General features: G+C 40.7%; 1 protein-coding gene across 1 annotated transcript in view; it reads right to left on the bottom strand.

Moving 5' to 3' along the window:
• Positions 1–26,228, bottom strand: part of DNAH12 (dynein axonemal heavy chain 12) — a gene marked incomplete at both ends in the record, with an annotated part of 212,727 nt that overhangs the window by 59,338 nt on the left and 127,161 nt on the right. The window contains 12 exons of the mRNA XM_080715991.1: positions 2,524–2,669; positions 2,975–3,122; positions 5,374–5,615; positions 8,542–8,682; positions 10,124–10,213; positions 10,890–11,021; positions 12,835–13,011; positions 15,356–15,436; positions 17,385–17,547; positions 18,742–18,875; positions 20,551–20,745; positions 23,347–23,508. Coding sequence (XP_080572117.1) covers positions 2,524–2,669; positions 2,975–3,122; positions 5,374–5,615; positions 8,542–8,682; positions 10,124–10,213; positions 10,890–11,021; positions 12,835–13,011; positions 15,356–15,436; positions 17,385–17,547; positions 18,742–18,875; positions 20,551–20,745; positions 23,347–23,508 — 1,811 coding nt within the window. The remainder of the gene's footprint in view (positions 1–2,523; positions 2,670–2,974; positions 3,123–5,373; positions 5,616–8,541; positions 8,683–10,123; positions 10,214–10,889; positions 11,022–12,834; positions 13,012–15,355; positions 15,437–17,384; positions 17,548–18,741; positions 18,876–20,550; positions 20,746–23,346; positions 23,509–26,228) is intronic.

Raw genomic sequence — 26,228 nt, 5'->3', positions numbered from 1 at the left:
AGGCTCTAATCCGAGCACCCTCTTCGCCCAACTATTTGTCCAACGTTCTCGAGGGTGCGTGGTGGTAGCATTCTGCCTCTGGGGTCATTACTTCAAAGGTTCCAGGTGTAATGCATCAGATCTCTGTCTCCCCTGAGTACTGGCCACTGCCATTGCCACTGCCTCCACCATTTCAAATCTTTCCCAAGCTCTTTTTCCACTCTGAATGTTGTCCAGTCTTCCTAAGCATGCGTGACAGTAGCATTCAACCTTTGGTGTAATTTCTCAAAAAAAAAAATAATTATAAGGTTGGTAGTCTCCAATTTCTGCTTCTCCTGAATACAAATCTCCACCGCCAATGCGGAGACTGCTTTCAGCACCGCCTTTCTCCTTGGTCTCTGCTAAAGTCTCTCTCCTTAAAGGTGATGTCCAAGATTCTTAACAATGTAGAGTAGAAGCAGTCCTCCTTAGCGGGAAATTTTTCCAATAATTCCAGTTCATTTGGATAAGTTTTGTCTGCACCTCCAGTATCCTGGCATCTGCCACCTCCTTGACCCCTCTCCGATATTTTCCTTTTTTCATTTTCCTTTTATACAGGGTCCTTCCGGGTGGAGAGGGGTTTGCCTAGGGGTGCCCCGCCAGTGCCTACCCACCTGCCCAGGGTCAGGGCCAGGGGCCCGGACCACGGGGTCCTTCCGGGTGGAGAGGGGGGTCACCTAGGGGCACCTCGCCAGCGCCTGCCCACCCGCCCAGGGTCGGGGCCAGGGGCCCAGACCACGGGGTCCTTCCGGGTGGAGAGGGGGTTCGCCTAGGGGCGCCCCGCCAGCGCCTGCCCACCCGCCCAGGGTCGGGGCCAGGGGGCCTTTATTATTTATTTTGAAAAAGGATCTCACTAAGTTGCAGAAGGCTCCCTAAGTAGCTGAGGCTGGCCTGAAACCTGCGATCCTCCTGTCTTAGCCTCCCAAGTACTAGGATTACAAGTATGTGCCACCATGCCCGGCTCACTCAGTCCTATTTTATTTTTTATTTTGAAATAGGGTCTTGCTACATTGCTGAGGCTGGCCTTTGACCAGTGATCCTCCTGTCTCAGCCTCCCAAATTCTGGGATTACAGGTATGTGAAGGGGAAAAGCTGCCAGAAGGGGAAAAGACATTTTATATAAAGAGAAACAAAAATAAGACTTAGAGTAGACTTCTCATCAGATTCTGAAATGAGCAAAGAAATGACATTTTATTTATTTGTTTGTTTGTTTACTGGCAGGAACAATATTTTAAGGAAACAATACAATCAACCCACAATTCTAAATTCAGCAAAAAAAAAACCTTTCAAAATGAAGATAACATTTTTTAAAAATGTTGAACGAGTTCCTTGCTAGCAGATCTATACCTAGGATTCATTAAACATCATTCTTCAGGCAAAGAAATATGAAATGAGACAGAAACACAAGAAATAAAAAGGTCCAAAAATGGGTGAAAAAAATCAAAGTAAATATAAAAGATTTTTCTCTTTTATTTAATTACTCTATAAGATACATTACTTCTCAGGAAAAAATACTAACAATGAAAAAGTAAAATATAAGCCGGGCGTGGTGGCGCATTCAGGAGGCTGAGACAGGAGGATCGCGGTTCGCCGACAGCCTCAGCTACTTAGTGAGGCCCTTTGCAACTTGGTGACACCCTGTTTCAAAATAAATAATAATAAAAAATAGGCCAGGTGTGGTGGTGCACGCTTGTAATCCCTGTGCTTGGGAGGCGGAGACAGGAGGATCTCGCAGGTTCGAAGCCAGCCTCTCTGGCTTAAGAGACCCTGTTTCCAAATAAAAAATATAAAAATAGGTCTGGGAATATAGCCCGGAGATAAAAGGGTTCCATCCTCAGTACCATCAAAAAAAAAAAAAAAAAAAAGAAAGAAAAGAAAAAGAAAAAATATGGCAGGCAGGCTTGGAGGTCAAATGCTCCTGGGTTCTATCTCCAGACCCACAAAAAAAAAAAAAAAGTAAAATATGCAATAGATAGGAAGGTGATATTAGAATTACACTATTGATTATTATATTATATGCATAGGAGGGTTTTTTTTGGTTTTGCAGTGTTGAGGATTGAACTCGTGACCTTGCACATGCCAGGCAATGTTCTACCACTGAGCTACATTTCCAGTCTGTGTATGCATAGCAGTATAAAATTATTTAAAGGTGCTCAGTAATGAATTAAAGATGGATATGGTAAACACCAGAGAAACACTAAAAATGGGAATAGATCACCAATAAGCCAAGAGTGGAGAAAAAAATGAGATAATAAAAACATTCAATCAACTGAAATCTGAGTAGAAAAAGAAGGCAAAAGCAACAAAGAGAAGATGAGTTGGTGGGTTGATAGAGGGACTGATAGATAAGTGATTAAGTAGCAAGTAAAATAAAATGCTAATTGCATTTTCAATTAGCCTCCTAGATTTTGCATAATCTAGGAGGTGTCAGATTCTTTCAAATTGTATGTATGCTTGAAACTTTCAAATAAAATAATAGAAAAATTAAAACTTTATATTCCTTACCAACGCCTAGAGTTATTAACAATCACTCCATTATCTATGGAGAAGGCATCTGTTGGTAAGCCAGCAATGTTCCAAGCTCTAATTTTTACTGGATCACCCAAAGTCTTACTCAATGAAAACTCTTCTGAACATGGGATTTTTTTCTCCTGTAAGAAATAAGCAAAAATCTGATATTTTCTCCTATCTTGTTAATTAAAATATTTTTAAACTCACAATATTGATTTAATAACCATCAGGTATTAAATAATAACTCTAAGGACCATGAAAAAAACACAGAATTAAAAGTTGGATGATGGAAGTATTTTACTAATCAAAGAAACAGAAAAACAAAAAAGAGCCATATTTTTAGTCACTTCTTCCACACTTGTCCCAACTATCATCCTTTCTTCCAGCAAGTCCCCAAGTTTTATACTTTGAATATTCTAAAAGTTACTAAGTATAAAATTAGCACCTTGCACAACATGCTCCAGTCTTTGGTACAGGTTTGTCGAAAGCCAGAAGTAAAAGCGCCGAGATAGGCAATCACTCCTGCGGATACCAGGACGTCGCCGGTTAAGTTTTCATAGGTTATCTGAAGGTCGTCTGCAGCTTGAGACCATCTGTGTGAGCAACCAAAGGCAAAGTGGGTCACAACAGCACGTTGGCAAGGGCAAGGCTGGCACCCAAATTCTAGCAAAAAGCTACAGAGTGCTGGGCACTAGTTAATGAGGAGGCCGGGTCCTGTCCAGCCCCACTCTGCTGCAGTATTTATCTGTGTAATAGGAATGACAATCTACCTTTCATAAGTAGGACATTAGGTATTGCTTACTGGACTTGGCCCTTCAGAATAAGCAAAATAAAACAAAACACCAACATTTTGCCTAGTAATTTTTTCAAGTGGTTCTGTTATTTATTCCAGTACTTATTATTAGACTGTGAAACACAGAAATATTTGCAATTAATTACTACAAATTGATATTTAAGCTGTACAGAAGTTGACATGCTATTGCTAAGGATAGTATTTTTCCATTTAATAAAACCCTCACAATGAAAAAGTATATTCCAAGCTGGGCACATTGGTACATGTCTGTAATCCCAGTACCTGCCTGGAAGGCTAAGAAGGAGGATCACAAATTCAAGGCCAGCCTTGGCAACGTAGTTAGAATCTGTTTCCAAATAAAAATTAAAATATAAAATAGGGCCGGGCGTGGTGGCGCATGCTTGTCATCCCAGTACTTGGAAGGCTGAGACAGGAGGATCTCAGGTTCATGGTCAGCCTCAGCAACCTCGTCATGCCCCCTGCAACTTAGGAAGACCCCATTTCAAAATAAAAAATGAAATCGGGCTGGGAGTATAGCTCAGAGGTAGAATACTCCTGAATTCAATCCTCAGTACCACCAAATAATAAAAATAAAAATAAAGTAAAACAGGGCCATGGGTGTAGCTCAGAGGTAGAACTCCTCTAGGTTCAATCTCTGGTACCACAAACAAAATAAGTATATTCCAAAGCTATCTAACTTATGCTATAAAACATTATTAAAGATATATTACCTCATTGTGCTATTCATTGAACAAATGCAGTAAATGAATAGGTCGCTGTCTAGTCCAAATACATAGATTTGCATCAAGCTAGCTGGCTTTGTTAAATCAAGCCAATTGTATCTTCTTTGAAGTAGAATTTTACCAAGTGAGCCCTACATCCAATACTCACCTCAAACATTTTATGATAGAATATTTCAAATAGATATAAAATTGGAAATAACTGGAAACAACCAGATTTACTCAGATTTTGGTTGATTGAATGTTTTTATGATCTCATTTTTTTCTCCACTCTTGGCTTATTGGTGATCTATTCCCAATTTTAGTGTTTCTCTGGTGTTTACCATATCCATCTTTAATTCATTACTGAGCACCTTTAAATAATTTTATACTGCTACGCATAAATTAGAAACAACAACCACATACCACATAGATTAAAAAATTGTTAACATTTGCTTTAAAAAAAATTTAGCCGGGTGTGGTGGCGTGTGCTTGTAATCCCAGCATTCAGGAGGCTGAGACTGGAGGATAGCATTCGTGGACAGCCTCAGCTCTTAGTGAGGCCCTCCCCAACTCAGTGAGACCCTGTTTCAAATTAAAGAACAAAAAAATAGGACAGGGGATGTAGCTCGGAGGTTGAATGCCCCTGGGTTCCATCCTCAAATCCGCAAAAATAAAATAAAATAAAATAAAATTTGAGCTGGGCATGGTAGCACACACTTGTAATCCCAGTACCTGGGGGACTGAGATAGGAGGATCACAGGTTTGAGGACAGTCTCAGCAAGTAGTGAGACTCTCATCAACCAGCAAGAATCTGTTTCAAAAAAAAAAAAAAAAAAAAGCCGAGCGTGGTGGTGCACGCGTATAATCCCAGCATTTGGGAGGCTGAGACAGGAAGATCTCAGTTCATGGCCAGCCTCGGCCTCAGTGAGGTCCTTTGCAACTCAGTGAGACCCTGTTTCAAAATAAAGAATAAAAAAAAAAATTAAGACCGAGAGGGTGTAGGTCAGAGGTAGAATGCCTCTGGGTTCCATCCCCAGTACCGCAAAATGATATAAATAAATAAATAAATAATAGGGCTGGGGGTGTAGCTCAGAGGTAGAATGCCCCTGGGCTCAATCCTCAGTTTACACACACACACACACACACACACACACACACACACACACACACACACAATTTGAAAACAAGTTACAAACACTATCTTTGACTCAAAGGCCTTGTAGGATGTTCCATACTCTAGACCAGGCATTATAAAATAGTAATAATTATTTTAAAAAAATACCTAAACAAGGTCACACATTCAAGCCTGACAATGAGAAGGAAGCTGACCTTGATTTTTCTCCACCAAGTCCTCCAATTAATTTTGAGGCCCTTTCAAGTTTCTTAGCACAGAGTTCCACTTGATCTTCTAAAGCAACCTTTTCCTCTGTTTTCTCAAGAAATGTCTTCTGTAAGTTTTCCAAATGATGTTCCACTTCTGCCAGTTCTGCTCTCTTCTGATTCAAAAGCTCCATGGTCTCAGCTAAGGATTTCTGAGCCTCTGCTAAGCGAGCCTTCTTAGGAGCCACGACCTGTGGGGGGCGGTAGAGGCAGGTGTGATGTGTACTCTGCAAGCTTACATTCTATAATTCCTTTATAGCCATTATGGATTAAAAGGCACTTAGTATTAATTACACAAAATTTGCCTTAGATCTTACATCATGTTTTCCACACCAAGTTTAAAAAAACTATGTATTTTATTAAATCTATGAATCATTTGGGCTAGCAAAGTGTCACCTATAAGTTATTCAGGACCAAGGAAGTGTCATGTAAAGAACAAAAATATCACAGTAATTAGCAAACTGAGAAACACATGCAAAAGTAAGAAGAGGTGTTTAAAACACATGAATGTGTTTAGGGTTTTGGTGCTTTTTAAATTTCCTTTAGCCGGGTGTGGTGGCGCACGCTTGTAATCCCCGCGCTTGGGAGGCTGAGACAGGAGGATCGCACAGGTTCGAAGCCAGCCTCAGCTACTTAGTGAGGCTCTCAGCAACTTAGTGAGACTCTGTTTCCAAATAAAATATAAAATAGGTCTGGGAGTGTAGCCCAAAGGTAGAAAGCCCCTGGGTTCCACCCCTAGCACCACCCAACAACAACAACAACAAAAAATTCCATTTCAATTCCATGATCTTCTTCCCAGGCAGCACAGGTCCACTTCTGCCTTGGAGGATTAGAACTGTGAAAATAAAAATACAAAAAAGGAAAGCCACCGATGCAAGAAATGAGAGGGCGATGGAAGAGAGCCTGTGCCACTTAGAAAGAAGGCAGCCTGGACCCCGGGGGCACATCGTCAGGCACGAAGGCGGAGGCCGGGGGAAGAGGCAGCTAGGTATCAGACCCCGACGATCTCTCCCCAGACCCAGGCCACGCGGCTCCCTTGGCTTTTGATTTCAGAGGAGACACTGCTGGTCGTCTCCCTTCCACCCTCCTGCATCAACATGGGGCAGCTGCATCCGAATAAAAATGGCCACGCCCCAAATCCCAGCATTCCGGAGGCTGAGACAGAAGGACTGCGGTTCGCGGCCAGCCTCAGCTACTTAGGCCCTCTGCAGCTCAGTGAGAAATAAAGAATAAAAAATAGGGCCGGGGGTGTAGCTCGCAGGTAGAATGTCCCTGGGTTCCATCCCCAGTACCAGGGGAAAAAATGGCAGTAGGAAGACAGGAGGGAGCCTGAGTACCAGGACTTCTCTTTTTTTTTGTACAGGTTACAGAATAATCCAGATACCCTCTGGGCCATGTGGAAATTAGCTAAATTGAGAGCTGGCAGATCTGCCATGAGCCTAATTGTGTGTAGAGAAACAAGATGTTCAATGGAAAGACGTCCCAGATAAAATTAGTTTTATTTCTTTAACATGTTTATACAGGTCTACTTCTCTGAAACCAACAAAGTCCCTACCTCTCTACAAGGCACACTGTATCTCCTTGAGGAATGTTTTCCCAACTACTATGGCCTGATCGTTTATTCTAGCCTTTGAGGATGTTCTTTATGGTAATGGGGATTAAACCCAGGGGGATTCTACCTGCGAGCCATACCCCCAATCCTATTTTTATTTTTGTAACAGGATCACGCTAAGTTGCTGAGGCTGGCCTTAAGCCTGGGGTCCTCCTGTCTCAGCCTCCCAAGCACTGGGTGCCACCACGCCCAGCCTGCTACTGTGTATGTTTGAGACAGAAACCCCCATAAAAAGCAGAACCCTTAAGATTAAGGGAGTAAAAACTCTGGGCGAGGGGGGGGGGGAGACGAGACAGTCAGGGATTAACCCAGGGACAAAACACAAATGTACTCTGGAGCCTTAGCTCATAGTTTATTAACTACTAAAACCTTAGTACATGAGTCAGGTGTGGTGGCGCCTGTCTATAATTCCAGTGCTTGGGAGGCTGAGACAGGAGGATTGCACGTTTGTGGCCAGCCTCAGCAACTTAGCAAGGCCCTCAGCAATTCAGGGAGACCATGTTTCAAAATAAAAACAAACAAACAAACCAACCAACAAACAAACAAACAAAAAAACGCAAATTAGGAGCTGGGCGTGGTGGCCCACACTTGTAATCCTAGTACTTGAAAGGCTAAGACAGGAGGATCACACAGGTTTGAAGCCAGCCTCAGCTACTTAGTGAGGCTCTCAGCAACTTAGTGAGACCCTGTTTCCAAATTAGGTCTGGGGGTATAGCCCAGAGGTAGAAGGCCCCTGGGTTCCATCCTCAGTACCACAAAACTAACTAATTATTTAATAAGTAAATAAAATAAAATAGGGCCGGGGCCTATCTCAGAGGTAGAATGCCTCTGGGTTAAATCTTCAGTACCAAAAGAAGCCAGGCATGGTGGTACATGTTTGTGATCCCAGTAGTTAGGAGGCTGAGATAGGAGGATTGCAGGTTTGTGGCCAGCCTCAGCTACTTAGTGAGGCCCTCTGCAACTTAGGGAGACCCTGTTTCAAAAAAATAAAAAATAGGGCTGGGGGTATAGCTTGGAGGTAGAATGCCCCTAGGTTCAATCCCCAGTACTGCAAAAAAAAAAAAAAAAAAAAAAAAAAAAATCCATTTATAAAACCAAATGAACCAGGAGAATGTTAAGTGAAATAAGCCAGGTACTACTAATCTCACTCACATGGAGTATCTAAAAGGCGGAACCCACTTTTTCATCTGCTTATTTGCCTTTGATGTTTTAGATTTTCTTTATTTCTGTTCTCGGCCCATCAAATCCTAATTCCCCTTTGCCTGAGGGGCCTATAGGTCAGTCTAAACAGTTCCACTAACACCTCTCTTCCTGCAGCTACCCATACTAGCTCCAACCAGGATATATTTTCTTTATTTGTTAGGTACAAAAATTATATCCATGAGTATGCTGCATAATCTCCCCAGAAGAACTTTGAGAAAATTCTTAACTTAGTAAATATATGCATAGGTTTTAGTTTCTGGGAATATGTTTACAGAAAATGAATGTGCAAATCTTAAAAATACCTTTGCAACTCTGTCGTACACTTCCATAGCCATGATCCACTTGCACAGACCCTCAGCCGCAGAAGAGGCCTTAGCAACCTTAGGAGGGTCAAACTCGGGGTTTGTCAAGTATTCACCACGGATCTTCTGCATAACAGTCACCTAAACACGCAAAGATACGTGTTGAAGTTTCAAAATTAAATCACATAATCATAAGATAAAAAATCACACATAATAAAAACATTTGAATAAAAATTTGCCTTTAAAAACCAAATCAAAGCTGGGCGTGGTGGCACACGCTTGTAATCCCAGCGTTCAGGAGGCTGAGACCAGAGAATCGTGGTTCACGGACAACTTCAGCTACTTAGTGAAGCCCTTTGCAATTCAGTGAGACCCTGTTTCAAAATAAAGAATAAAAATAGGGGTGGGGGTGTATCTCAGAGGTAGAATGTCCCTGGGTTCTATCCCCAGTACCACACACACACACATACACACACACATACACACACACACACCAAAAAAAAAATAGGGCTGGGGATGTAGCTTAGAGGTAGAATGTCCTGGATTCAGTCCCCTTCACACCTCAGTGAGACCCTGTTTCAAAAATGAAAAAGACTAGACAATAGGGCTGGGGGTGTATTTTGGAGGTAGAATGTACCTGGGATCCATCCCCAATACCGCAAAACAACAACAACAAAAATCAATATTTTGAGATCATTTTATTTATTTATTTTTTTGGTGGTATTGGGGTTCCTGAAAACCCTTCTACCTCCAGGCTTCACTTTCAGACCTATTTTATATTTTTATTTGGAAACAGGGTCTTCTAAGCCAGCGAGGCTGGCTTCGAACCTGCGCGATCCTCCTGTCTCAGCCTCCCAAGCATGGGGATTACAAGCGTGCGCCACCACGCCCAGCAATATTTTGAGATAATTTTAAAATAAGCATAATTGTAGCAAGAACAAATAATATTGATGAAAGTATGGAAGTTTATTATAGATATTGAGGTAAGATAGTTCTTCCAAAAGTGTTAAGACTCTTGGGAAAACAAAGAAAAGAAATAAATAAGTATTAATATATTAACAATTTGAATGGAAAAATTATACTCTTCACATTAAATTATATTTAAGATTTCCTAATGAATTATTTATTATAAGATGACATCAAGACAACTGTTTGGTTGGTTGGTTGGGGATTTTTGGTACTGTGGATTGAATCCAGGATGTTCTACCTCTAAGCTACATTCCCTGCCTATTTTATTTTTTATAATGAAACAGGGTCTCATAAAAGTTGGTGAGGTTGGCCTTGAACCTGTGATCCTCCTGTCTCAGCTTCCCAAGTACTGAGATTACAGGTGTGTGCCACCACATCTGACTACAAAACTCTTTTAAAGTTAACTTACTAAATAAATTTCTAATCATCTAAAAGGGTGATTTTATGCTAAAGAAAAATTATGTCATAATAAATATGATATCCTCTGATATATTAAGATAATATTAAGATTATAAAATAACCCCTTATGTTTAATAAAATGTTACATAATTTTAAAGATCATATACATCTTGGCAAAGACACATTTAGAGAAAAATAATCAAATGCAACTCACTGGAATGTTATCCTTGTCATATTCTCTCAAATCTCTTAAAAAATTCATATCTCCCAGAAGTTTTTTGCTAGGTCCCCAGTAATCTAATATCTAGAAATAAAATTTATGGACATTTATTAAATGTATAATTAAAAGTTCTCAATTCAACATTTTTTCCTTAATGTTTAAGATACATTATACAGAAAAGCTATTTATATACTTTTAAAATAACAACTTTTATATCCTTGAAAACTAAGACTATCTTCCTAAAAACATATTAAATATAAAAAATATTTTAAATATGGATATGAATTTAAATATGGATTGAATTTCTCAGGAACTAAACCCACTATATTTCATTTCTTATTTCAAAACAGGATCTCACTAAATTACCATAACTGGCCTCAAACCTGTGATTTCCTTGTCTTTCTTTCTCTTTCTTTCTCCTTCCTTCCTTCCTTCCTTCCTTCCCTCTTTCTTTCTTTCCTTCTTTTTCTTTCATGGCACTGAGGATTGAACCCAGGGGTATTCTACCTCCGAGATACACCCCAGCCCTATTTTATTCTTTTGTTTTGAAAAGTCTAAGTTGTGGAGAACCTCACTAAGTTGCTGACTCTGGCCATGAACCCGTGATCCTCCTATCTCAGCCTCCCAAGTACTAAGATTACAAGTATTTGCTACCACATCTGGCCTGGATTGAGTACTCTTGATATTTAATTTGTATTACTTGCTACAAATATGTCCTGTACAGTCATGAATATAGTTTAAATTTGTGCTCAGTTATTACCTTGCCTCCAGTTCCTGAAGGATCTGAAATTTTTTCTGGTTTTATATCTTTCATGACACAAATAGCAGCCATGACTAGTTTAACACCAGATGGAGGATTCTTCATTGATTTCACAATGGTAATATCAGCTGGCTAAAGCAAAAGGAAAATAACACATCTTTAGAAGAGTTTTTGGGGGGCACAGGGCATGGTGGTGCACATTTGTAATCCCAGTATTGGGAGGCTGAGAAGGGTATGAAGCCAGCCTCAGGTACTTAGTGAGGCCCTCTGCAACTTAGTGAGACCTTGTTTCAAAATAAAGAATGAAAGCTGGGCGTGGTGGCACACACTTGTAATCCCAGCATTTGGGAGGCTGAAACAGGAGGATCACAGTTTTCAGCCAGCCTCAGCTACTTAGGACCTTTGCAACTCTGTGAAACCCTGTTTCCAAATAAAGAATAAAAAATAGGGCTGGGGTGTAGCTCAGAGGTAAAATGTCCCTGGGATCCATTCCCAGTACTGACAATAAATAAATAAATAAATAAATAAATTATTTAATTAATTAAAAATAGGTTTAGGGGTGTAGCTTGGAGGTAGAATGCCCCTGGGTTCCACCCCCCCCCCAGTAGAGCATAAAAAAAGAATAGCTTTTTTTATACTTTTATTAGAGAATGGTTTATTTTTATTTTTTATTTTTTTATTTTATTTTTGGTGGTAGTACTGAGGTTTCTGGAAGCCCTTCTACCTCCGGGCTACACTCCCAGACCTATTTTGTATTTTTATTTGGAAACAGGGTCACGGTTGGCTTCAAACCCGTGCGATCCTCCTGTCTCTGTCTCCCAAGCGCCGGGATTACAAGTGTGCACCACCACACCCGGCGAGAATAGTTTATTTTTAAATATTCATAATTTTAAAAATAATGTTGGGGAATGAAAAGTTAGTTGTATTGGCAAAATGAAAGTAGGTCCAATTCCAAACTTAATATCTCAAAAGGTAATCCTGTGGTGGTTTACTATAGATTCCTTTATTACCCACTCTAATATCCCTTCCACATTCCTTGCAAAGTGCAAAGGCTGGAAAGCCAGCAACTATGTTTCTTCATTTCCCCATGCAACTAGAGCTGTAGATGAGCATTAGCTTCCAAAATGAGCTCACTTGTGCGTTACTGGAAGTCAGACGCTGAACAGGAGCATGGCAGGGTGTGCTGTGCCTGTTTCCTGTAGCACGTTACAGTGGTCTCAGTGTCTCTGCAGAAGGCCCTGTGCGCTCCTGCCCAGAGGAACAGCTCCTCTAGTAGGACATGTCTGCAGTTTGGCATGTGAGTCATTCCTTGCGGCTCAGGGGATCTGTATCTTTAGCTCTTTCAGTAATACTCTAATCCATTTATAAAATTCCCTGTAAAATCCTCTGCTCATGCAAAGACACCTCTGTTCCCTGCAATTGAATTCTAGCTGGTAGAATACGGTATCGCATACCAGGCACATGTCTCCTGGTCCGTGTACAGAACCACTTTGGTCTCCAAAAGACTGTCCACCCCATTCCCAGTGGAATACCCTGACTGAAAATTATAAATAATAAATGAAAAGCAAAATTACAATATAACAATATATCAAAGAACTGTTAAGAAGCAAGTTTCGTTTGACTGAACAAAGGCAATCTAACCCAACCCACTGAAACAGAACCACACCTAATCATTTTTTTCTTCCGTATTGGGGATTGAACAACCCAGGGGCATTCTACCTCTGAGCTACACCTCCAGCCCCATTTTTTATTCTTTATTTTGAAACAGGGTCTCACTAAGTTGCTGAGGCTGTCCTCGAACCCGCCATTCTCCTGTCTCAGCCTCCCAAGTACTGGGCTTACAGGCGTGCGCCACCACACCCCGTTAGAAGCACATCTAATTAGCCAAGACCTGTGCCCGGTTCCACTTGCTGGCGACAGGCAGGTGGCCACCCCAGCCGCTCACCTTGAGGGTATCCAGCGCAGACAGGGCGGCCTCCAGGGCCGGGATGGCCTCTGCCAGGTCACTCTCGCACTCGTTCTTCAGGGCCTGTGCTTCTTCTGCCTTCCCACTGGCAATCTCCTCATCTAATTTCACAAACTTTCTTTTTGCTTCCACTTGCGCAGACTCGATCTCAATTATCTAAAGAAAAGAGGTAAAGAAAACAAGAACGATTCTTCATTGCTTTCTCAATCCTGGAGACAAAAGAATATTTAAAAACGGGGCAATCCGGAGCATCATTCCGAAGGATAGAAGGGCCCAGGGAAAAGTGAGAAGACATGAAAATATATGTGACCCGATTGGAAATGGGCTGCACGCCTCCCTCCACGACCAACGGGGCCCACTGGGACCAAGCGAGGTACCGAGTCAACAGAAATGCGCAAATTCTGCCCGGTGTGGTGGGACATGCTTGTAATCCCAGTACTTGGGAGGCCGAGACAGGAGGGTCCCAGGTTGAAGGCCAGCCTCAGCAATATGAGGCCCTCCACAATTTAATGAGACCCCGTTTCAAAAGAAAATATAAAATAGGGCTGGGGCATAACTCAGAGGTAGAATGCCTCTGGGTTGTTCAATCCCCAGTACTACAAAGAAAGAAAGAAAGAAAGGAAGAAAGAGAAAGAAAGAAAGAAAGAAAGAAAGAAAGAAAGGAAGGAAGGAAGGAAGGAAGGAAGGAAGGAAGGAAGGAGAAAGAAAGGGAAAGAAAAGAAAAAAGTGAATTTCCTAGATGGCATTGATTTTTAAAAATTAGTTGGGCGTGGTGGCCCATGCTTGTAAATCCCAGTACTTGGGAGGCTGAGACAGGAGGATCGCAGGTTTGTGGGCAGCCTCAGCAACTTAGTGAGGTTCTCAGCAACTTAGTGACTGTTTCAAAATTAAAAAATTAAAAAATAGGGGAGTATAGCTCAGGAGTAGAATGCCCTTGGGTTCAATCCCCAGTTACACACACACACACACACACACACACACACACACACACACACAAATGAGCTCTCTCTCTCTCTTTCTCAATTCAACCCAGAGGCCTTCTACCTCTGAGCTATACCCCCAGCCCTATTTTACTTTATTTTTTAAGTTTTAATACAGGGTCTCACTAAACTGTTGAGACTATAGGCATGTGCCACTGTGCCCGGCTTAGGACTTCTTTTCTTCTAATATATACTCTCACTGGTGCATTGAAGTCTCGTATCAATACAGTGCAGAGTGATGGCACACGCGCACACAGCACCTGGTGGGCTTCTCCCTCCCAGCTCCCTCCCTTTCCCATATATGGCACTGAGATTGGCGGGTAACTTCACATATGTACATAACATCAGTGGAAATATTTCTTTCATTAATTCTCCCCCCACCACCACCCTCTCCTAAACACCCTGCATCACTCCACTGGAGTTCTTCCATTATCTGAAGTTCTGCCATATATTCTGGTTATGCCCTAGCTTCTGCATATGAGAGAAAACATACGATATGATCCTTCACTTTCTGTGACTGGCTAATCTCACTTAACCCGATGTTCTTCAGGTTCATCATTTTCCTGCTAATGACATCATTTTGTTTTTTATTGCTGAGTAGAATTTCATTGTGTGCATATCCCATAATTTTGTAATCTACTCATCCGTCGATGGATATCTAGGTCAGTGCCATAATTTGGCTATTGTGAATGGTTCTGCTTATATAAACACGGATATGCACGTATCACTGTAACATTCTGATTTCAGTTCCTTTGGAAAGTTGCCCAGGAGTGGTACAGCCAGATCATATGGTGGACCCACTCCCAGTTTTCTGAGGAATCTCGACATTGATCCCCGTAGCAGCTGCACTAGTTTGCAGTCTCACCCACAGTGTGCAGAAGAGTTCCTAGTTCGTATTTACCCTTATCCTTGCCAGCATTTGTTGTTGTTTGACTTGGTGATGACTGACATTCTAATTGGGAACAGATACAATCTCAGTGTGGTTTTGATTTGCATCTCCCTGATTGCTAATGATGTTGGACTTTTTTTTACGTATTTATTGGCCATTTGTATTTCTTGTTTTGTGAAATTCTCTGTATATTCGATATTAGTTTTAATATTAGAATTAGAATTCTACCGTGTTTATAAAAGCAGCACCATTCACAATAGCCATTCTGTAGGCTCTCTCTTTAGACTCTTGATGGTTTCCTTTGTTGAACAGAAACTTTTTATTTCAGTGCTATTCCATTCATTAATTCTTGTTTTAATTTCCTGAGTCTTGGGAGTCTTACTGAGGAAGTTTCTACCGTGTCTGTATATTGGAGGGTTGGCCCTATGCCTTCCACGAGTCATTTCAGAGTTTCCAGTCTAATTTCCAGGTCTTTGATCTCACGTTGACTTCTGTGCAGGGTGAGAGGTTAGGGTTTAATTCCATTTTTCTACAGATGCATAACCAGCTCTCTTAGGGCTTATCACTCGAGGCTAATTTTACACATTTCAGCTGTCCTTTGGCAGCAGTAAGAACATTCAGGGTGCTCTACCTGCATCATATGTGCGTTTTCGACTTTAGCTTCCTCCAGTTTGGGCTGTAGCTGGACGAGCTCCAGCTGCATCTCACCAACCTAAACAGACAGTCTGTCAGTATGTTTCCACTACTATAACAGCTACTGAAGCTACACACAGGGAGTACAGATTTAAATACATCATAAAATACCGGGGCAGAAAAGCTTAAGATTTTTTTTTCCAGTTCTTTGTATAATAAACAAAACCATGAGAGTGTAGCCAGTTTGTTAGGGAGGATATTGGGAACTGAACCAGGTATATTCTTCCACTGGGCTACATCTCCAGTCCTTTTGATTTTTATTTTGAAACAAGGTTTTGCTGCACTGGCCTTGAACCTGTGATTCTCCTGTTTCAGCTACCCAAGTACTGGGATCGTAGACATGTGCCACCACATCCGGCTTGCCAGGGATTTTTTTCCAGAAAATATTTTCTTGTCTTTACTACCTGACAGGCTAGTGAGAGAATGCAGTTACCATGGAAGAAACACAGACAGAAAAGAAGGTAACAGCTCAGGTATTTCCATTATACTCTGTACATGGCACACAGCAGAAATGAACCAATAAAATATCTATTGCTTATACTGACCTAAAACAGATAAATACTAGTAGCATTTGACTCATTTTAAAAACCAAATCTGAAGCCGGGCATGGTGGCGCACATTTGTAATCCCAGCATTTGGGAGGCTGAGGCAGGAGGATTGAGGTTCACAGAGCCTCAGCTACTTAGTGAGGCCCTTTGCAACTCAGTGAGACCCTGTTTCAAAATAAGGAATTAAAAGAAATAGCGCAGGGGTGTAGCTCAGAGGTAGAATGCCCTTGGGTTCCATCCCCAGTACTGCAAAAAAAAAAAAAATCTTATAATTAACAGTAGTTACAATAAAAGGGGAATACAGACTTGCTATATTCTCCCAAATACCAAAAATATAATTAAAATAGATTGAGAGGCTCAGACAGGAGGACTGCAGTTGTAAGGTCAGTGTACAGTAACTTAGTTCCATTTCCAAATAAAATAGAGGGGCTGGAGACATAGTTCAGAGGCAAAATGCCCCGTGGTTTCAATCCCCATTTCCACACACACACATTAAACAAACAAACAAATAACTAAGGAAGACAAGCATGGTGGTACACACTTGTAATCCCAGTATTTGGGAGGCTGAGACAGAGCCTCAGCTACTTAGTGAGCGCCTGTTTCAAAATAAAGAATAAAAAAATAGGACTGAGGGTGTAGTGTGGAAGTAGAATGCCCCTGGGTTCCATCCCCAGCACTGCAAAAATAAATGCATAAATAAATAAACAAACAAACAATTAAAGCTGGGCATGGTGGCCCACACTGATCATTTAAGTACTTGGGAGGCTGAGACAGGAGGATCTCTGGTTCATGGCCAGACTCGGCTACTTAGTGAGGCCCTCTGCAACTTAGTGAGATCCTGTTCCAAAATAAAGAATAAAAAATAGGGCTGGGAGCTGGGCTTGGTGGTGCCCGCTTGTAATCCCAGCATTTGGGAGGCTGAGACCAGAGGATCACAGTTCGCAGACAGCCTCCGCTACTCAGTGAGGCCCTCTGCAACTCAGTGAGACCCGGTTTCAAAATAAAGAATTTTTAAAAAAAATAGGGCAGGGGGTGTAGCTTGGAGGTTGAATGTCCCTGGGTTCCATCCCCAGACCCACACACACACACACACAAAAAATAGGGCTGGGGTGTAGCTTAGAGGTAGAATGCCCTGGGGTTCAATTCCTAGTACTGAAAAAATAAACAAGTAAAAATAAAAATAAAAGAGAATGTATTTGAGTCTGTGTGGTCTGGAAAATGTAAAAAAAAGATCTCTAAAACATAACTGTACTTATTCATCTATTAAATCAGGGTCATAAAATAACCCTTTTGGAGTTTCTATGAGGAGTAACTGGAAGGCCTGTGACGTATAGAGCCTGGCATGTGAAATTGTGGGTCTTATTATTGTTTCTTACATTTTTAGCTATTATTACCATTTTGAGAGCGTATCAAATGTACCTGAGACTCAGCAAAAGCTAACTTGTCGAGCCCATTTACATATCTTTGTTTTGCTTCCATGACTGCTTGTCGCTTCTTAGTCAAAAGTTGTCGAAATGAGCCAATAAGTTCAAGATAAGAAGTAGCAGTAACATAGTTATGTCGTCCTAACTCATGCAAGAACCTGTGAGAGGGGCAGTGACATATCCAGCTGCAGGTCACAGATTTCACAATGCGGCAAATTCAACACAGCATTAACAGCAACAATTAAGGAAGAAAGTTTTATGGAAAAGCCTGACCACCCGAACTAAATACGACTTCAAAATTCTACACATACCTTAAATTCGACACATACCTTAAATTCTTACTTGAAAAATATCAAATAGTATTGATGCATTTGAAAAGCACAAGTCAATGAAGATGTCTATAAAAGAAGAACTATACGAAAACAAGGCTCTAACATCGTAAGGGACCCAAGATAGTGTGTAAGGCAGGCAAGTAGAGCTAGAAAGAGGACTGCTCATGGGAGAGCCAGCACGAGTATAAATAAATATGTTGGCTGAGTGGCCTAAGGCCAGAAGTGCAAGAGACTACATAGCTACACAGAAACAACGGACTTCATGGCAACTATGTCAACTATAGCACGTTAACCGAGCCAACGGTGCTGGCTGTTTAACTCCAGACAGGCAATATACATGAGCACGTAGGTTTATGCATCTTTGAACGGAGTATTTCAGAGATGAACCCAGTTAGAACGGACACTTTGGAGGTATCTAGACTTCACCAACTAGCTCCTTCTCTCTGAGAACTTCCGCCCAGTGCCCCAGCAGCAATGTTTGATCTATGAAACCTGCTATTCTAACCACAGTTGATTACACTAGGGTTGGGCACTGGACACAAAGAAGACTAATCATATTTTGGCATATGTTTGTAATAGGGAGCTAAGAAATAGCCAGCTAGCCTCTGTGTGTAACTCAAACTTTAAAAAGCAAAGAGAGGAGAGGCAGCCACCTTCCTCAGCTGTGCTGAAAATTTTAAAAAGAAGTTTAATCTGCAAAGAGAAAGAAGAAAGCAGTTTCCCAGAGAGAAGCAGTGATGAGAAGCAGAAAAGCCATGCTGGGTTCTCCATGGCGTTCTAACTCCCGCTTTCCCCGTCACCTCTGAGATCCAGCTATATTCTTTCTCATAAGCTTTTTGAGACACCCCTTGATCTTTATGATAAATGCCCCCCTTTTGTTAAAGCTAGACCAAGTAACTCATTAAATGATCAGAAAGGTTTAGAAGACATAGAAATCATACTTAAATTTTGGATATTTGCAGGAAGAGATGCTTTAAAATATAAGACATTAATGCCATTTAAAAATATATTACTATTAACCTGTCTGAAAGATCCATGATAGAGGTATGGAAATGTTTACAGACTGAAACTATCTCTCGTCGTTCGATCTCGGTAAGCTCCAGTGTTTCTAAGAATTTCACAGCTACGAGTTGCAGAGCATCTTCAGGCCATGGCTAAAATTTGGAAAAAGAAAAACTTATGAAATTCAAGATTAGTAGCACCCGTCCGTCTATATAAGTTAAGTGACTTCCTATGGGAGAAATATTGGCAGTTGAGACAATTAAAACCTTAATGGGGGGAAAGATAAATAGGAGGACTGAGTTTGCAATATTTATGAGGTTCATAAAAGATCTAATGAGTATATTATGCATTAATATTAAAAAATAATGATCCAGGAATTGTGGTAGGTAACCAATAGTAAAATATAGATTAGCAAAGAATATGTTAATGCTGCTGTGACATCTTTGGTTTTCAAATTCTTAGGTACATCTTACAAATCCATTTATTACTTGATAAACACTCAAAACTTTTGCCCTCATTGCCAGGTGGCTATACCAAGCTATTTCCAGTTGCCCTAATGAGCCACGCTCTCTACCCATCTACCTTTGCCACACTATTCTCTTGTGATTAAAGTTAAGTCACCTGGGGCCATGAAGTGCTCAGGTATTTGCTCAGACATTATTATGGGTGTTTCAGTAAGGATGCTTTATTTACACGAATCTAACATTTGTTCATTTGGGGTGTTTTTTTCTGTTTATTTTCTTATTTAGATACTGGGAATTGAACCTAAGGGCATTCTTTCTGAACTACACCTCTATCCCTTTTTATTTTTTCTTTTGAAACAGGGGCTCTCTAGGTGGCTGAGAATCTTGCTAAGTTGCTGAGAATGGACTCAAACCTGTTATCCTCATGTCTCAGTCTCCCAATTAAGATTACAGGCTTGAGCTACCACACCTGGCTCATGAATCTAACACTTAAATTGACCGACTGAGGATCACAGCAGTTCTCCTCCCACTGTCAGCGAGCTCCATCTAATCAGTTCAGTGGCTGGACAGGACAAACACGTTGACCTTCTCCCAAAAAAGGGGATTTCCCCTCTCTAACTGCCTTCAAGCTGAGATGTTGATTTTATAGCTGGCTTCAGACTTGAAGTGTAAAAGCAGCTCTTCCTGGTCTTGAGCCAGTGGCGATCAGGGTGGAACTATATCACTGGCCTTCCTAGGCCTCCAGCTTACTGACCACAGATCTTAGGATTGGTTAACCCTCATAATGTGAGCCAGTTCTTCAATCTCTCTCTCTCTCTCTCTCTCTCTCTCTCCATATATATATATATATGTGTGTGTGTGTGTGTGTGTGTGTGTGTATGTATACATATCACCAAATACATATATATACATATATATATATATATATATATATTCCTCAAAAGGGCAGATTTTAAACATAAAATTGAAAATACTCAAAAGGGGATAAGCCAAATTAGTACCAAAAGTTAATTTTATTAATCATGTATGATTAATTATATGTTTTACCAGTTATGTATATGATTTCCTACTGGTTCCTAATACAGCCCTGCACGTAACTAATTTATCTTCATGCGTTAGGAATTCACTGTCTTCCTATGTATGCCTTTTGCCCACCAACATTATGTTTCTCTTATATAATTTGACTGCCGATTGCCTTTCATATCTTCCAATTGCTCGGAAGAACAAGTAGTCTTATTAGTCCCTGTGCGGAGAGCCATGCTTGTCATTAGAGTTCCTGATCAATAAACGCTTGGTGAATGTATATTAATTGAGCTTAAGTAAGGTTTCAGTAAGATTCCAAGAGTTAGCTCCACCCACAAACCTGAAACCAGTCAATGGTACAGCAATTGATGAGGGACGGGAACTGTCTCAAGCGATTTCGAAAAGCATCTCCAATGGGACTGAAAGCAACCACGATATGAAGGTTATCTTTGCAACGATTCACAAAGAAAGCAAACAGGGCTAGAGGGCTGAGTTCGCCGTGTTTATTGCCAGCCTGGGCTACTGGGCGAACACCCTAAAGAATATCAGAAAATAAAAACTTGTAAATAAAAGCAGTCTTGCTGATAATGATATTAATAAATATTAGAATATGATGCTTTATTACTTCAAATAAATATACGTTTAAAATTTTGTTTTTATGTCAATAGAATGGCTTTGACAAAATGTGTACTTTTAAAAATCTTGTTTAACTCCATAATTCTATAATTTAAAAACAAAATATCTGCCAAGAATTGACCTTATAATCACAGAAGTTCACTAAGACATATGTAGCGTACTATAATTCAACATCATAAGAGAAAAATGCCAACAACCAAAATGTCCATCAGTTGGAAACTGATTAAAAATATAAATCAGAGCCGGGCGTGGTGGTGCACGCTTGTAATCTCAGCGCTTGGGAGACTGAGACAGGAGGATCTCGCAGGTTCGAAGCCAGCCTCAGCTACTTAGTGAGGCTCTCAGCAACTTAGTGAGACCCTGTTTCCAAATATATACTTTTATATATATATATATATATATATATATATATATATATATATATACTTTTATATATATATCATCAGCCAGGTGTGGTGGTGCACACTTGTAACCCCAGGATTTGGGAGGCTGAGACAGGAGGATAGCGGTTCAAAGACAGCCTCAGCTACTACTTAGTGAGGGCCTTTGCAACTCAGTGAGACCATGTTTCAAATAAAGAATAAAAAAAATAGGTCTGGGTGTGTAGCTTGGAGGTATAATGCACCTGGGTTCCATCCCCAATACCACACACACACACACACATACACACACACACGCACATACACACACACAAATATATATATATAATCCATATATTAGACTTGTATATAACTTATTAAAATAAGGCATATGTATATATGTGCCATCAGAAGGTCAGCAAGATAAAAATAAATAAAAATAAAAAGTGAGTTATTTAATAGTATATAAAATATGATCCTTTTTGATAAATTTTTAAAAATACATAGATGTAAACCAGGCTCAGTAGTGCATGGCCATAGTACCAGCTACTTGGGAGGCTGAGGAAGGAGAATCACCTGAGCCCAGGAATATTAGACCAGCCTGGGCAACACAGCAAGACCCTGTCTCAAAAACAAATGAGTAAACATGTATATATATATATATGAAAAATATAAAACATATATATATGAAAATATAAAAGAGATAGCAAAGCAATGGAAAAGCTTAATATAAAAATGATAGGAAAAAAGACAGTCAACAGTGAGGCAGGAAAGCCTGGTAAAGCTTAGGAAATTCCACCCACTCTTCAAAGATGACTGTTTTAGCCGGGTATGGTGACACGCGCTTGTAAATCTCAGTTCTTGGGAGGCTGAGACAGCAGGGTCACTGATTTTTGGACAGCCTCAGGTACTTAGTGAGGCCCTCTGCAACTTAGTGAGACCTTGTTTCAAAAAAAAAAAAAAAGTAGAGCTGGGGTGTAGCTTGGAGGTAGAAGGCCACTGGGTTCCATCCCCAGTACCATATATACAGACACATACAAAATGACTACTCTTTGGACAGGAATGTGGAGACTGAATTTCTCCTACAAATTAAGAGAATCACATTCATCAGCAGCCTTCACATCCCTGACATCTTCCAGATAAAGAAAATAACCTGGTTTTTATTATTTAAGACAGGAACGAGTGCTGTATCATTTACTGAGGGCTAAGTGCCTCACAAGTGATTATGTTGTCTTAGTCTCAGAACTCTTATCTGTGCTCCCGGTCCCTCGAGAGGAATGCAGCGCCTGGGCTCACAGGGTGGCTCCAGAGGCTGAGAATGAACAACCAGGTGTGAGTGATAAACTCTGGGGATGGAAGCTGGGATAGCAATGAGAAGGGAAGAAATTATTAGCAGAGATCTTCTGTGAGGTCTTAAATGGGGATCAAAGTATGTGACATCTGACAGTAGCAGGTGCTTCATAATTCTATTTTTGTCATTTAAACTAGAAAGTCTGGCCTTTAGATATATCTGAAATGCAAGACAAGTCATTTTAATAAAAGTCTTAAAAAAAGTGTTACGACTTTGATTTTTTTTTTTTTTTTTTAGTACTGGGGGTGGAACCCAGGGGCTTTCTACCTCTGGGCTACACTCCCAGACCTACTTTATATTTTATTTGGAAACAGGGTCTCATTAAGTTGCTGAGAGCCTCACTAAGTAGCTGAGGCTGGCTTCGAACCTGTGCGATACTCCTGTCTCAGCCTCCCAAGAGCGGGGATTACAAGCGTGCGCCACCACGCCTGGCTAAGACTTTGAAAAATTTGCTAACAAACAATAAGCCATATGGATAATCAGTTAGCATCAAAGTCATTGTTACTTTTATCAATTTAAGAGGTTACTTTAAACTCTGACCATTCATAAAATATATTAAATAATATCACGCAGGTAAAGCAAACTGTCATTTTTATGAAGATAGAAATTATAAAAGTTTTGACTCATAACTATGGTAGAAGCAATTTAAAATTTGTCAAAATGATATATTAAACTGATACACCTTAAATGTTTAATTGCACAGGCTATAGTTATGCTAAAGAACAGAGCCAGGGTTTTAAGATAAGAACAACTCCTATGCCGGGAGCAACACGATTCCAAAAGTATTTACCTCCATCACTTCTTGTTTTTCATCTGCTGCAAAAATGTTCGGCACCTCTCCAGTGTTCAGCACCGTGTCAATATCCTCTAGAAAGGCTTCCTCTTTAATCTGAGTGTCTGTGATTAGGAAGACTGTCTTCTGGCCCTTCATGCCCACATTTTTCAACAGAGCCTTAAAATAAAAATGTCCTTATATAAGCAGAATGTAGTAGACGTCTATCGGGTTTTGCTTTCCCTCCCTTCCTCCTTTTATTGACAACACTTTTACTTAAGGCCAATAGTCTCCCCATTTTGGAGGGGCTCAAGTAGGCCTCCATTTCTCCCACTTCCACATGGCCAGTTTTCCCAAGGACCTAGACAGAGTCATTGATTCATAAAAGGTGTGTGGCTTAAGCAGGACTCTGAGACAGAAGGAATTCTTGTTTTTCTGAGGTTGATATTATAAAGATCAATAATCTAAACACGTTGGGGCCAACTGTGTTGCCTTGTGGATTAAGCCTGATGGCGAAAGAAGGCACTGGGGACAGAATTTGAGCCCTTAATTCGGCCATGTCAAAAGACTACCTCTGGACACTGGAGTATTGTAAGCCAATGACTTCCTCTTTAGCTTAAACTAGTTTGAGTTTTTTTTAATTTATTTATTGTTATTGGGTTGTCAAATGCAACCTGAATTCCCAACTAGTATAAAGATATGGACTCAGTAGTGTGATTTGTATAGATTATTAAAAGTTAAAATTTTAGAAACTTCTCAGTACACTGTTAAGTATGCCAGGATTAAAAATTAAATTATATAGCCAGGCATGGTGGCACAGGCACTTGGGAAGCTGAGACAGGAGGATCGCACAGTTTCAAAGCCAGCTTTAGCTACTTTCTGAGGCTCTCAGCAACTTAGTGAGACCCTATTTCCAAATAAAATATAAAATAGGTTGAGGGTGTAGCCTGGAGGTAGAAGGCCCCTGGGTTTCATCCCTAGTACCACAGAAAATCAAATTACATACACTTACAAGTAAATTAAAATATAGGTATATTAAAAACAAAGAGAAGAGCTGGGCATGATAGTACATGGTTGTAATCCCAGTACTTCGGAATCTGAGACAGGAGAATCGCAGGTTCGAGGTCAGCCTCAGCAACTTGATGGGGCCTTCTGCAATTAAGTGATACCCTGTTTAAATATTTAAAAAATAAAACAGGGCTGGGGATATAGTTCAGAGGCAGAAAGCCCCCAGTTTTAATCCCCAGCACCCCCTAAATATAAGACCCCCCAAAGAGGAACAAAAAATACTTAAATACCAGTCAGGTGTAATCTCAATACTTGGGAAGCTGAGACAGGTGGGCAAAGGGTTCAAAGCCAGCTTCAGTAAATTAGCAAGGCCCCCCACAATTTAGCAAAACCTTGTTTCAAATAAAAAATAAAATAGAGCTAGAGGTATGGCTCAGAGGTAAAATGCCCTGGGTTCAATCTTCAGGAACACACACACACACACACACACACACACACATACACACACACTTAAATTTCATCACAGCCTTACTATTTTATTATGTTTACTATTATCTATGCTCTGGAAGTTATTTAAATCCATACAGTAAAATACCATGTGTTGATGGTGCTTAATGCACATTTAAACTCATTTTTGGGGAGGAACTGGGGATGGAACCCAGGGGCATTCTACCTCTGAGCTACACCCCAATCCTATATTTATCTATCTAATTCTTTTATTTATTTATGCTAGAGTTGAACTCAAGGGCATTCTACCTCTGAGCTACACCCCCAGGTCTATTTCTTCTTCTTCTCCTTCTCCTTCTCCTTCTCCTTCTCCTTCTCCTTCTCCTTCTCCTTCTTCTTCTTTTTAGTGGTACTGGGGTTCCTGGAAACCCTTCTACCTCTTGGTTACACTCCCAGACCTATGTTATATTTTTATTTGGAAACAGGGTCTCTTAAGCCAGCGCGGCTGGCTTTGAACCTGCACGATCCTCCTGTCTGCCTCCCAAGCGTGGGGATTACAAGTGGGCACCACCACGCCCGGCTTTACTTCTTATTTTGAAACAGAGTTTCACTAAGTTGTGAAGGGCCTCACTAAGTACATGAAGCTGGCCACAAACCTGTGAGTCTCCTGTCTCAGCCTCCAAGGTACAGGGATTATAGATGTGCATGCCCAGTTTTTTAAATGTTAAGTGACTTTATCTTGGTAGCTTTAAATCACTGTTGTGGTCGTTTTATATCATAGAACGCTTGTAATCCCAGTACTTGGGAGGCTGAGACAGGAGGACTGCAGGTTTGTGGCCAGCTTCATGTACTTAGTGAGGCCCTTCACAACTGAGTGAAACCGTTTCAAAATAAGAAGTAAAAATAGAGCTTAAGTAGAAAGCAGGTGCTTTCCCTAATATGTGAGAGTTAGGTAGAAATAGGTCATAGGAGGAACTCTAGATGAAAAAGGAAATCCTATAGAGGAGCAAGCAAGGCAACCTAAAGGAGGAGAAAGGAGGAGGGAAGAGGAAAATCTCTAAAACACACAATATACTTAAACATACCGAAGTCAACCACTAAGCCAAGCAATGGAAGGAGGGACGGGGAGGGAACAGGGTGGGAACTGGGTGGGAGTTAAATCGGTGTTGTATACAGGTATGTACACACAAGTTTTTTACCCCAATATGATGTATGAATATAATGCACCAATAAAAAAAATTTTAAAATCAGAGCTTAAGAGACCCTATTTCTAAATTTTTTAAAAAGTATAAAAATAGGTCTGGGAGTGTAGCCCGGAGGTAGAAGGGTTTCCAGGAACCCCAGCACAGATCAGCCAATGCTGAGGTCAAGTTTAACCCTATTTCTTCTGTACTAGATGTATGGGGAATGAGTTTTAGGTAGTATTTCCCCCAATCTCACCACAG

Source organism: Muscardinus avellanarius, assembly GCF_963383645.1.
Source record: "Muscardinus avellanarius genome assembly, chromosome: 18".
NCBI lineage: Eukaryota > Metazoa > Chordata > Mammalia > Rodentia > Gliridae > Muscardinus > Muscardinus avellanarius.
This window is presented reverse-complemented; position numbering and strand designations above follow the sequence as displayed.